Source organism: Emydura macquarii, unplaced genomic scaffold (assembly GCF_026122565.2).
Source record: "Emydura macquarii macquarii isolate MOO-44397 ecotype Brisbane River unplaced genomic scaffold, CSIRO-AGI_Emac_v2 contig_3530, whole genome shotgun sequence".
Taxonomy (NCBI): Eukaryota; Metazoa; Chordata; order Testudines; family Chelidae; genus Emydura; species Emydura macquarii.
The window spans coordinates 3,956,735-3,969,206 of NW_027133667.1; the positions used below are offsets into that span (position 1 = coordinate 3,956,735).

At 50.8% G+C, this 12,472-nt stretch overlaps 1 protein-coding gene across 1 annotated transcript in view; it reads right to left on the minus strand.

Moving 5' to 3' along the window:
- Positions 1–12,472, minus strand: part of SLC37A3 (solute carrier family 37 member 3) — a 39,365-nt gene that overhangs the window by 22,199 nt on the left and 4,694 nt on the right. The window contains exons 2-4 of the mRNA XM_067536076.1: positions 8,155–8,303; positions 7,852–8,026; positions 7,007–7,121 (exon numbers count right to left, since the gene is read on the minus strand). Coding sequence (XP_067392177.1) covers positions 7,007–7,121; positions 7,852–7,952 — 216 coding nt within the window. The 5' untranslated portion in view covers positions 7,953–8,026; positions 8,155–8,303. The remainder of the gene's footprint in view (positions 1–7,006; positions 7,122–7,851; positions 8,027–8,154; positions 8,304–12,472) is intronic.

Consider the following 12,472-nt stretch of genomic DNA (forward strand, 5'->3'; position numbering starts at 1 on the left):
GGAAAAGATATCACTGTTCTTGAGAGAGAGTGATATTTACAAAGAAATCAGGTCACTTATTTTGTTCCAATTGTGTGTATCACCTGGAGTTCCGTTTTATTTTCAATGGGATCTAATATGGGGAAGGAATCAGTAGTCCAGGAGCTGAGATTTGTGACAGAACATAAGCTGAAAGCAGCAAGCTTTGAGGATGGATTTAAAGGAAGAGTAGAAGGAATTAAGGGTGTGTGGGGGGGGGGGATGTGTGTGTGGGGGGGGGTGGAAATCAACCTTAAGGGTGAAATATCCTATGTTCAACTTTCATCAACTCCATTTTAGTTTCTGCCATAGATCACGTTTTTCAGAGTAGGGCCCACATTTTAATTATGCATTTGCAAAATGGTGCTCTGATCCATGACTAGAGCCCGTAAGCACTATTGTAATAATAAATGATAAATGTTCTTCCACACATCTCATAGCCTACAGTCAGGTCAGGGCTGGCTGTATTTGGAGTGCCTCCACCCAAGTACTGGTCACAACGAGCCTTACTCAGCGTAGATGATCTGACCAGGCAGCAGCCTACCAATGTGGCTTCCATTTAGTTATGTTTTCCAAAATATGCAATGGGGGAAAAAAAGAGATGTAATAATAAAGATAAAGCCACTGAAGAAAATTATTGCTGCCTATAGAGGTCAGTAGTATCCATCTGTCAGTCTACTAATAAACTATATTGCTAGCTCTTCTCAGAACACTGAGAATATCAGGAAAACAAGGTTACTTACCAGTAACTGATGTTCTTCGAGATGTGTTGCTCATGTCCATTCCACTATAAGTGTGTGCACACCTCCGTGCCCAGTTACCCAGAACTTTTTTCCCCTTAGCAGATTCCGTAGGGCTGGCTCTGGCACCCCCTGGAGCCCCGCGCACATGCCACGGTATATGAGGCGCTGCCGGCCCTACGCCCCCTCAGTCCCTTCTTTCTGCCTACTCCGGCAGCGGGGACGGGGGGTGGGTTGTGAAATGGACATGAGCAACACATCTCGAAGAACTTCAGTTACTGGTAAGTGACCTTGTTTTCTTCTTCGAGTGCTTGCTCATGTCCATTCCATTATAGGTGACTAACAAGCAATACCTCTGGAGGTGGGTCGGAGTTACCAGTGAATTGCCCTCAGCACCGCTCTGCCGAACTGCGCATCCTCGCTCGCCTGCTGGACGATGGCGTAGTGGGACGTGAAGGTATGCACCGACAACCAGGTGGCAGCTTTGCAGACGTCCTGCACGGGTACTCTCTCCAGGAAGGCTACAGATGAGGCTTGAGCTCTGATTAAGTGCGCTGTGATGGTTCCCGGAAGCAGCACCTTCGCCTGCTCATAGCAGAATTTGATGCATGATGTAATTCACGAGGAGATGCACTGGGTGGAGACAGGTGAGCCTTTCATCTGGTCCGCCACTGCAACGAAGAGCTGCGTCGATTTTCGGAACGGCTTTGTGCGCTCGATGTTGAAGACCAGGGCTCATCTCACATCCAGCGAATGCTATCTCCTCTCCTACTCCGAAACGTGAGGTTTGGGAAAAAACACGGGGAGAAAAATATCTTGATTACAATAAAATTGGGAAACTACCTTGGGTAGGAAGGTTGGATGCGGCCCCTGCTGAACCTTGTCCTTATAGAATACTGTATAAGGTGGCTCCGAGATCAAGGCCCTAATCTCGGAGACCCTCCTGGCTGAGGTAATGGCCACCAGGAAGGCTACCTTCCATGAGAGCATGAGCAGAGGGCATGAAGCCATGAGTTCAAAGGGGGGCCCCGTGAGTCTCAAGAGGATCAGGTTGAGATCCCAAGGAGGCACCAGGTCATGGACCTGCAGATAAAGCCTCTCCACCCCCTTGAGGAACCTGACCGACATGGGATGGGAGAACAGCGATCTCCCCTCTAGTGGCTGATGGAAGGCCAAAATGGCCACCAGCTGAACCTTCAATGAGGCCAGCGCCAGACCCTGGAGCTTTAGCTGGAGCAGGTACTCCAGGATTGCCTGTATAGGCGAGAGGCTGGGCAGAATACCCCGGGACTCCGCCCAACAGGTGAATCGCCTCCACTTAGCCTGATACATGACCTGTGTAGAAGGCTTCCTGCTGCCAAGCAGAACTTGCTGGACCTGCACCGAGCAGGCTCTCTCTCCGTCAGCCACACAGCCTCCAGGCTGTGAGGTGCAGGGAGTCCAGGTCCGGGTGCAACAGGCAACCGTGGTCCTGGGATAGAAGGTCATGTCGCCTCGGGAGCTCCAGGGGTGGGGTGATCGAACGGTCCAGCAGCATGCTGAACCAGTGCTGTCTCGGCCAGGCCGGAACGATGAGTATGACGTCCACCCTGTCCCTCTTTATTTTCATCAGGACCTTGGGTAGGAGTGGAATGGGCGGGAACACATACATGAGGGCCCCTGTCAAGTCCATGAGGAATGTGTCAGAAATCAACCCAGTCTCGTGACCCCGGAATGAGCAGAACCTCGGGCACTTTGTGTTCCAGGCTGACACGAATAGGTCCAGTTGGGGAACGTCCCACTTCTGGAAGATCATGGTCATCACCTCTGGGTGCAACGACCAGTCATGGCGGGGTAGAAACGACCTGCTGAGGCGATCCGCCTCGTCGTTCCTCACTCCCGGGAGGTGAGAAGCAGTCAAGTGGAAATCGTGCCTCACGGCAAAGTCTCACAGACGGATAGCTTCCTTGCAGGGGGCCAAGGAGCACGTTCCCCCCTGCCTGTTTATGTAAAACATGGCTGTGGTGTTGTCCATCAGCACCTGCACCACTCTGCCTGTCAGGAATCGGAGGAACACCTTGCACGCTAGGTGAATGGCCCTCAGCTCTTTCACGTTGATGTGCAGGAGCCTCTCCTCTCTGACCAGAGCCCTTGAGTGCCTAGGTTGGCGCTGATGTGGACTCCCCAGCCTATGTCTGACGCGTTGGAAATTAGGGTGACCGACAGGACCAGTTCCCTGAACAGAACGCTCTTCATCACTGCCCTGGGAGTCTGCCACCAGTTTAGGGAGGTAAAGATGGGTGGGGGAACTGTGACCACCTCGGCACATATACCAAGGTCAACCATGCATGAAGTGATCTGAGCCTCAGGCGAGCTAATCTGACTACGTACACGCAGGCTGCCATGTGGCCTAACAGCTGTAGGCAGTACCTGGCTGATGTTGTGGGGCATCGGTGCGCTGGAGATGATAGAGACCATTGCCTCAAAACGTGGCTGAGGTAGGAAGGCTCTGGCCTGGGAAGCATCCAGGTTGGCCCTAATGAATTCTATGCATTGCACTGGGGTTAGCGTGGACTTCTGCTTGTTTATGAGCAGTCCCAGCCTGCTGCACATGGAGCAAGTGAGGGTCACACTCTCCTGCACTTGGGACCGGGACCTGGACCTGCCCCTGATCAGCCAGTCGTCCAGGTAAGGAGAAATTTGCACATCCTTTCATCTCAGGTGGGCAGCCACTACCGCCAGGCACTTGGTGAACACCCTTGGAGCCGAAGATAGGCCAAAGGGCAGGGCTGTAAACTGGTAGTGGGAGCCAGCCACTGTGAAACGGAGAAAACACCTGTGGCTGAGGAGGATAGACACATGAAAGTATGCGTCCTTGAGGTCGAGGGCGGCATACCAGGCTCCTGGATCCAGGGAAGGGATTATGGAGGCTAGGGAAGTCATGCAAAATCTGAGTTGTTTGACATGTTTGTTTAGATGATGCAGGTCTAATATTGGTCTGACCCCCCTTCGCTTTGGGGATTGCTGAGGAGCTGAGGACGGGCTGAGGGGCTGGTTTCTCCTTCTAAACCCCTTATTCCTATCCCTATAGGGTTGAAAAGGCCTGGGCAGAGGCCTTGGCTGCTGCTGCACCTGGGGCCATGACTGACACCTGGAAAACTGGGGCGTGTACAGGCCCAGGGAGCGAAGCGTGGCCCTGGAGTCCTTCAGACCGTGCAACTTTGCATCGGTCTGGTCAGAGAATAGGGCCGACACACCAAAGGGGAGGTCCTGAATAGCCTGCTGCACCTCCGGGGACAGGCCCGAGGATTGCAGTCACAAGCACCTTCTCATACAGATGGTGGAGGCTATGGCCCTACCCGCCGAGTCAGCAGCGTCACAGGACGTCTGGAGCGCTGCCCTACCTACCGTGGTTCCTTCCTCCACTATGGTGCTAAAGTCTGCAGCCTGGTCCTGGGGCAGGGCCTCAGTGAACCATCTGAGGGAGTCCTACAGGTTGAAATTATATCTACCCAGGAGGGCCTGATGGTTGGCAATCCTGAACTGCAGACCTGCCATGGAATAAACCTTTCTCCCAAACAAGTCCAACTTTTTATTGTCTTTGTTCTTGGGAGTGGACCCTGGCTGACCTTGCCTGTCTCGCTGGTTAGCCGCGTCTACCACCAGGGTTCCCGGGGTGGAGTGAGTGAACAAATACTCAAACCCTTCGGCCAGGACATAATATTTTTTCTCGGCCACCTTTGAAGGGATTTGCCACAGGGCCTTTACAATCTTAAGGACCCTTTCGTGGACTGGGAGAGCCACTCTTGCTGGGGCAGGCACCGCCAGCACATTAGAGAGGCTATCTTCTACCTCTTCTAACTCCTTCACCTCCAGCCCCAAGTTGGAGGCCATACTCTTGGGCAGCTCCTGGTGCACCCTGAAATGCTCCAGTGGCGCCAAATGGTCCCAGGAGACTGCCTTGTCCGGTGAGGAGAAAGAGGACTTCCGAGGCGCGTCCTGGCGAAGGGTTGCACCAGTGGAGCAGGAACTGTCTGAGCACTGCCTGACAGACCTCGACCGGTGCCGCCTCCTGGCATGCGCTGCCTCCGGTGCCGGGGATCGATGTTGGTGCCGAGAGGGGAGACTCCATGTCCTGTGCCGGAGCAGGTTGGCTCGATGATACTGACCTGGAGCAACTGCTGGGGGAGCGGCTCTGCTCTACCCTTGGAGACTTTCCGGCAGGAAATCTTCCTCCCCGTACCAGGGATCTCTACTGCCATTCAGGGGGACCCAATGTGGGTTTCCCCCATGACACCAGCCCCTTCTCCCTTGGGGGACGGAGGTGGCATAGGTAAGGCCAACAAGGCTCTTGCCGCCTGAAAAGCCTCCGGTGTTGACGGCATCGGCAGGGGCACTCTCCTACTCCCAGGAGTCGGGGGAGGCTCCCTGATCAGAGATGCAGGCACCAGAGAAGTCTCGACATGCCGGGTTCGGTGCATCTCGGTACTTGATCCTGCCTATACCGACGGCGCAGGGGAGTGTCCACGCTCCGCACACTGCTTCTTCCTCTTCAGTGCCGGCGATGTTGCACGGTGCTGAGTCGAAGCTGGTGTCGGCAGTCACGCTCGGTGCCGAGGTGAAGCAGGCCGGCTCGGACACCGGGCGGAGTGCTGCCTCCATCAACAGGGCTTTCAACCAGATTTCTCGGGCCTTTTGAGTCCTCGGTTTAAAAGCCCTGCAGATCTTACACTTCTCTTTTCTGTGTGCTTCCCCCAAGCACTTAAGGCAGCGGTCATGGGGGTAGCTGAGCGGGAAGGCCTTCCCACAGGAGGCACATGGCTTGAATCCCGGCGACTGGGACATGAACTACCCAGGAGAGAACTGGTCAGTGTGGAACACAAATGTTTGGGAAAATTAAACACTCCCCTCAGGTCCCTTCCAATCCTACACTTCTATGATTCAACCTTTAGCCAATAATTCAACATAGGAATGGACATTTCTATGGATAATAAGAACATTCAGAGTTACAGTATTAAGGATTTAAAAAAAAAAAAAAACCACCCAAGAGGTTTGGAAAGGTAATATTCAACCTCTAATTAACAGGGTTAGGAAGTTTTCCTTATGTGCAGGAATAAGGTTCCTTCCACCTTCCTCTAAAGTATCTGGTGCTGGCCACTGTTGGAGATAGGAAACCAAATGGACCATGGGTCGAATCTAATATGGCAGTTCTTGTGTTCCCAATACAAGTAGATCTATCCTGCTTGTGTTGTACATTAATGGGAGTTGCACGTTAGTTTGGAAGGGAGAACAAAGATTTTTTCCCCAAATGAGTCTAGAAATGGCAGTCCAAGAAATGTGGAATCTGAGAAAGAGAGTCAGTCAAAATCCCTCTTCCTGTCAGCCTTACCAGCCAGCTGCTCTAAAAAACCTACACCTATCAGAATAAATATTTAACTGCTCAGGGCTACCTCCTCACACTCAAGTAAGTCATTGTAGAAGGTAATAGGCCATGTTCTGTGCTCATTTACCCCTCATGGTACTCCAGTAAAACTGCATGTAAGAAAGTACAATACATCTACCTCCCTAAGGCCAAATCCTGATCCTAGTGACCACAGAGGCAAAATTCCCATTCACGTCAAAGGAACTGAGATTTTAAGGGCAATAGGAGCTGCTGGTAGTTCTGCACTTTTGAAAATCAAATTGCTTACTCAAGCGTTTCAAAGCATCTAGTTTTAGGCACCTAGATAGGAATATCTTGGCCTCTACACGTTATTAGCTTGGATTGTAGCATAGTTTTCTTCCCTCTCATGTCAGCCGTCCTTTCCAGAAGGAGATCAAAAGCACTACCACTGACATAACCTAGCCATGATGTTACAAACCCCTCTGCTTCTGAGGCGCAACTCCTTCCATTGCTTCATGCACATGCACCGAACGTTGCAGTCGATCAGTGGGTTTATTTTGCATTCTGTTAACTACCATACACAGATGTTCCTGTGGACCCAGTTCTTATCCCAATACCACAACTCCCAACTTCTCAGAAAGTTTCATTCCGTGGTGCACTACGAAAGGCTCTGCTGACCACTAGTGGTCCAGAGATTATAGTGTGGGAACTACCCTTTTAAGTCACTTGAGACTCCCCCCATGGAAGTATTCAAGTAGTAAGAGGCATCTCTGGCAAAAAATAAATCTCTTCCACATCAAAGTCTTAGATGGCCCATTCACATACTAGTATTCACGTGTCTGTATTAAAACTTGCCAGACAGGCTGATAGTCCTGACTGTTCTTACCTCATATGGCTGGAGCTCAAGGGCTGTGGTATTTAGGTAAGAAGGTGTCCATTGGCTGGAAATGCTGACTTTGACATTGCTAAAGGTCTTTCTGGAAGCATGGAGCAGGGAGTAACTGCAAGACAGAGAGTGAACACACATAGGTTTGCCAGATCTTCACTGGAGCAGAAAGCGAAAGGGACCCAAAATTCCATACACGGTCTGCTTCAGGGGACAGCCAAGAACCTATTTTTTGTTGGGAATGGAAGCACTCTAATTTGCAGTTAGATACTCTGATTGTTACTAGTGTGGGGAGGAATGCCAGGCCGAGGAGTGAGATCAGGAACTCAATTTGGAAGGAGTTGGTTTGGTTTGGTTTTTTTAAAAAGGGGGGGGGGGGGATGACAGACAGACAGACAGACAAAAACATTTGTCCAACTAATCACCACCATAGGTTCTCATCTAAAGACAGATCAGATATCCTCTCTCCTCCAGAACTCTGCATGAATCTCTGTCCTCAGAATGCAGAGCGGAGAAGGAAGCTACCAATATTAAAGGCAGAGCATTTCCCACTGGTTAGCTCTCTCATTAAATGTGCTCATTCTTGGGATTGAGGGTTTATTCACACAGGGGTGCATGCATTTTGTTATTTCAATAGACAGGAAACCCCAGCACAACACCACTGACACCGTGCCTGCCTCCACATATCACTATTACTACCTGGCTTTTTATAAAACCAAGGGTCAGATCTTCTATTTATCCTCTCCTCCTTTCCCTCCACACATCCACCTCCCATCCCCATCCCTCAAACTCAACTGGATGAAAGTCATGCAGAAAGTCATGCAGTCATGGAGCGGCCAACCTACCTGAAGAAGGTAAGCAGGAACACAGCAATGTGATGATGAGTGCAATGGGACATAAGGGACCTATTTGCAGGCTGTCTCCGCAAAAGCCCAGGGAAAGCCATCCTTTTGGCCTTGCCCCCCCCTCCAGCCCTTGGCCTCAAAGGCTTGACGACAGTTTAGATCATTTCTCTTCTCACTTAAAAGGAAGGAGGAAAAACATTTGAAGAAAAACTTAGGTACAAAACAAGATTCAGCAAGTAGCTGGAACACAGCAAGTGGTACAACGCTATTCCACTCGTTCCCAGTTAAGTCTCTTTGCCTCACCTTCAAGGTTCTGCACATCTCTGCTGCCATCTCATCAGCGTCTCCTTTCCTGGCACCAATAATGCCCAGAATAGTCTTTCTCATGCACCGAGCACCTTCATAGTCCTCCTGCAAACCCACTGCTTTCACATACACTTCCGATGTCCAGTCTGTCTAGGACAAAAGGCGCCCATCAGCTGACAGACACCCCCAAGGGTCTCTCCCCACCCCCGTATTCATATTTGCCCATCTTAGATTGCTCAGTGAATAAACACTCTTAGCACCACACAGTCTGGTCATAAGTCTGATTTGCTACTGCCATGTGACTGCCACAAACAAGTGACCTTAAAGCAACAGTTCAGCATTCAGGTATTTGTCTCTTGCCCACATCTGCTGGAGTCAAGGGTGTGATTTTTGGATTTAAATCTCTCTTCCTTCGCCAATAAGATGTCAACAAAAGACCATATACAAAAGAGCGGACTTATACAGTTGGAAAAGAGAAAGCTTAGCTCAGAAATTATAGGGTGGTGGGGTCCAGGAGATGGGCCTCCTGCCTACCAGTCCTGTGCCCTACATTCTAGTCCCTCCTTGGCCATGGTCATGATGTACGGCATTGGACAAGCCACTTAACTTCTCTGCACCTCCCTGTCCCCTGCTGTAGATTGATGCTCAGACCTGCCCAGCCTTCTACAGTTGCAAGGTATTGTTAATGAAAGGGTTCGGACCCAAAGGTCAAGTCAAAGAGTGTAACAGTTTATTTAGAGAATTACGGCTAGATTAGAGAAACCCCAGGACAGGAGAAGCGTGCCGTCCTTGCTAAAAACCAAGGGGATGGACTAAACTAGTGGTCCCCAAACTGTAGGGCACGGAGGAATGTCTGGGGGGGAAGCGGGAGGAGGGGCGCAGAAGGGCCCTGGCTAGCCCCCACAAGGGGACTTGGAGGGAGCACTACCCAGCCCTGCTCTGGCCCCAGCTCCCAGCTGCAGCTCTGGCCCCGGATCTGCTCCCAGCCCCCAGCCGTGGCCCTGCTCCCAGCCCCCACTCTCAGCTGCCAGCCATGGCCCCCTCCCCCGCACAGCTCCTGCCCGATGGAGTATGGAGGCACAGACTCATTCTATTATTGGTATGAGGGGGCCCAAGAGGAAAAGTTTGGGGGGACCACTGGACTAGACTCTTCTCCTTCCAACCCTGTCACTGGCCACGCTTGCAAAGGCCTTCACTCAACTCAATAGCAGTTCTGTGTTTGCCTGTCTGTATATAAGACAATAACTTCTGAACACAACATCCAATCAACTCTAAAATTTCAGGGAATAGTCTAGGCATCAATGGATGGACTCCTATTGATTTTGGGAAAAATCAAAAAACCAAAGAGAAGAAATGGGGGACAAATGGAGTCCCTGCCATTTGATTAGCACAGCCACAGCTTCAAGCACCTCTGCAATTGTCTTTAGATTTAAAATCAAAACCTGATTAATGGCACCCCCTAGCGCCTTCTCACATAACTTTCCTCCCCTCAGTCTCTCAATAGAGCCTAACATGTCGATAGCCTGAATGATTTATCTCCCAGAGAAAAACAATGAGGGAGGAGGGGGAGCATGTACATAGCCCGTCATGGGGGCGAAGATGTGAACAGGGAATGGGGGCAGCCAGAGCTCCTGGCATGAAGGGAAGATGGCAATGGGGGGGAAGGGAGTAATGAGGGTTCACACAGAGCCATCGTCATGAGGGAGGTTGGGGGAGCTGGTATGGGGGCAAAGGATGGTTCACACAGAGCCCCTATCTTGGAGGAGACTAAAGCGTTGTGCAGAGAGGAGGAATGGGGGGACACAGAGCACCTGCCGTGGGGAGAACGGGGAACTCTAGAATAAGGGCTACACAGTGGTCCTGGCATGGGGAGAAAGGTGGGAATGGGGCACAGGCAAGGAGTGAGATTGGGCAATCTGGTATGGGGGAGAGGGGAAGGGGAAGAGGAATGGAAGGCGCACACCGCCCCCGCCCCGGATGTGTGTGATGTGGGGTCTGAACCCCCAAGGACAGTAGGGCCTAAGCATCATGCCACCCCTGTCCTGTGGTTTAGTACGAAGGAGTCTAGGAAAATGACAGAGGCAGGTATGGGGAGAGAGGAAGTGATCCTGGGGGAACAGTCTGTGTTTGGGGAAAACCTGTGCTGTTATTCTTTTAAGGGGGGCAAGATAGCTCCCCTCTCTCCCAAGCAACCAGAGTCAACTCTGGGAAAGAGAGCTGTATACGTACATCCTGACAGCACAGATACACCAGCAAGAGGCAGCCTTCTCCTTGAGCCTGGGCTGCTTAGAGACAGGGACCAGCTGAAGGAGGAGCTGCTGGAAATTCACAGCTGGTCTGAGGGGATGAACATAGCCCAGCCAGGGGAGCTGTGAGCCTCCTGTCCCAAGGAAAGCACTGCCTGATGGAAAACCCCAGCCTTAGGAGAGTGGTTCTCAAACTTTTTGTATTGGCAACCCCTTTCAGCCAGCAAGCCTGGACTGCCACCCCCCTCCTTATACATTTAAAACATTTTTTTTATATTGAACACTATTTTAAACACTAAGTTTATAACCCTACATTTAAAACGAATTTACCTTTTCTCACCACTTCTAAATTAAAACTAAAACCCATTTTTATCGAATTATTATTCTAAGCAGAAAGGTTATTTTTTAAAAATAGTTCCTGTTCACACTGGGGGAGGTGCAAAGAAACGTCGTCAATATCACTTTTCACAGCACTTAGCACCCCATTGCCACCCTCACTTCGGTGCTGCTGCCGGTGGCAGGTTCTGCCTTCACACCTGGGCAGCAGAGAGCAGCTGCTGCAGGCCGGGCACCCAGCTCTGAAAGCAGCGCTGCCTCCAGCAGCAGCGCAGAACTGCAGTAAAAAGGGTGGTCATGCCATGCCATGCCACCCTTAGTTCTGTGCAGAACTGCAGTAAAAAGGGTGGTCATGCCATGCCATGCCACCCTTAGTTCTGTGCAGAACTGCAGTAAAAAGGGTGGTAATGCCATGCCACCCTTACTTCTGCATAATGTGTGACCTTTGCACTGTGAGGGGTCGCTCTGGGGAAGCAGGGAGCTAAAGCAAATTTTGGGGTGGCGATAGCCCCCACAATCCCCCCCACCCCCACAGCGCTGCCCTGCCTGTGTCTGATAATAAAATTATAAACTACTTTTATTTTTTGCTGATCTGTGTTCTGATTGGTCTGCAGTTTAATGCCGCTCTTCAGCTGATGACCAATCAAGCCCTCTAATTTTGTCCCAGTTCCACCTTTTTTAGTCTCAACACAACAAACCTGCACACATGATACTACAATCTCCAGAGTCCAATTTCCTTAAAGTGGCGATCATACAAATATATATTCTGTTTAGGAACACTGATCACTGCATTATACGTTTACACTGCTTTCTGAAGTAAATACATGACATTGCGACGGAAAGGGGTGTGTAATTATCTAAAATGCTAAATTTAAATTATATATTTTATAGCAGTTGCTCTCTGTTTCATGCATGTACTCGCAACCCCCCATGTAATAACCTCACGACCCCCCCAGTTTGGGAACCCCTGCCTTAGGAGGAGGGCTGGGAAGATTCCCAAACCTAAGAGAGAATCTATGAGCTAGGAAGGCCAGGTCTGAAATCCCCCAGCCCCAGGAGGGAAGGCTGGGAAGACTCCTGACATGAAAGAGGTGCTTTTGGGCAAAGCTGTATAAACCAAACCCCAGGAGAAGGGGTATATTGTGTAAATCCTCTGGAGGCAAGCGGTTTATTTCTGAAAACCTCAGTAGAGGAAACTGTGTTTGCAGGGCTTGTTCAGCCAGCAGGAGGCACTACAGAGTAGCCATCTCCTATGAGAGGGGAGCATGTGGAACTGCAATGGGGTACACAGCTCCTCATAGGGGACTGGGGTAACCTGGCATGAGCCAAGGGGGTCACACACAGCACCTAGCACAGAGAGGGAAAGGGTGTGCACACAGCGCTGCTGGCAGTGGGGAAGTTGCAAAGAGCCCATGAAAGAGGGGATGGGAGAGTGGTGCACAGGGAGCTTGTGGTTGGGAACTGAAGAATGCAAGGAGCCCCTGGTGGGTGCAAAGTTCTTGGTCTATAGAATCCATGAAGGATGAGACTCCCTAGCATAACATCCCATTTACTTCCAGCTGCAAAGTCAAACATGAAGAAAAATCCCTCTGAAGTAACTTTTAACTAAGATCGACGAGCTCTAGTACAACCCCTCCTCCCCATCAGGGCTGAATTGGTCCCTAGATCAGTGGTTCTCAGCCAGGGGTATGCAGAGGTCTTCTAGGGGGTACATCAACTCCTCCAGATCACTG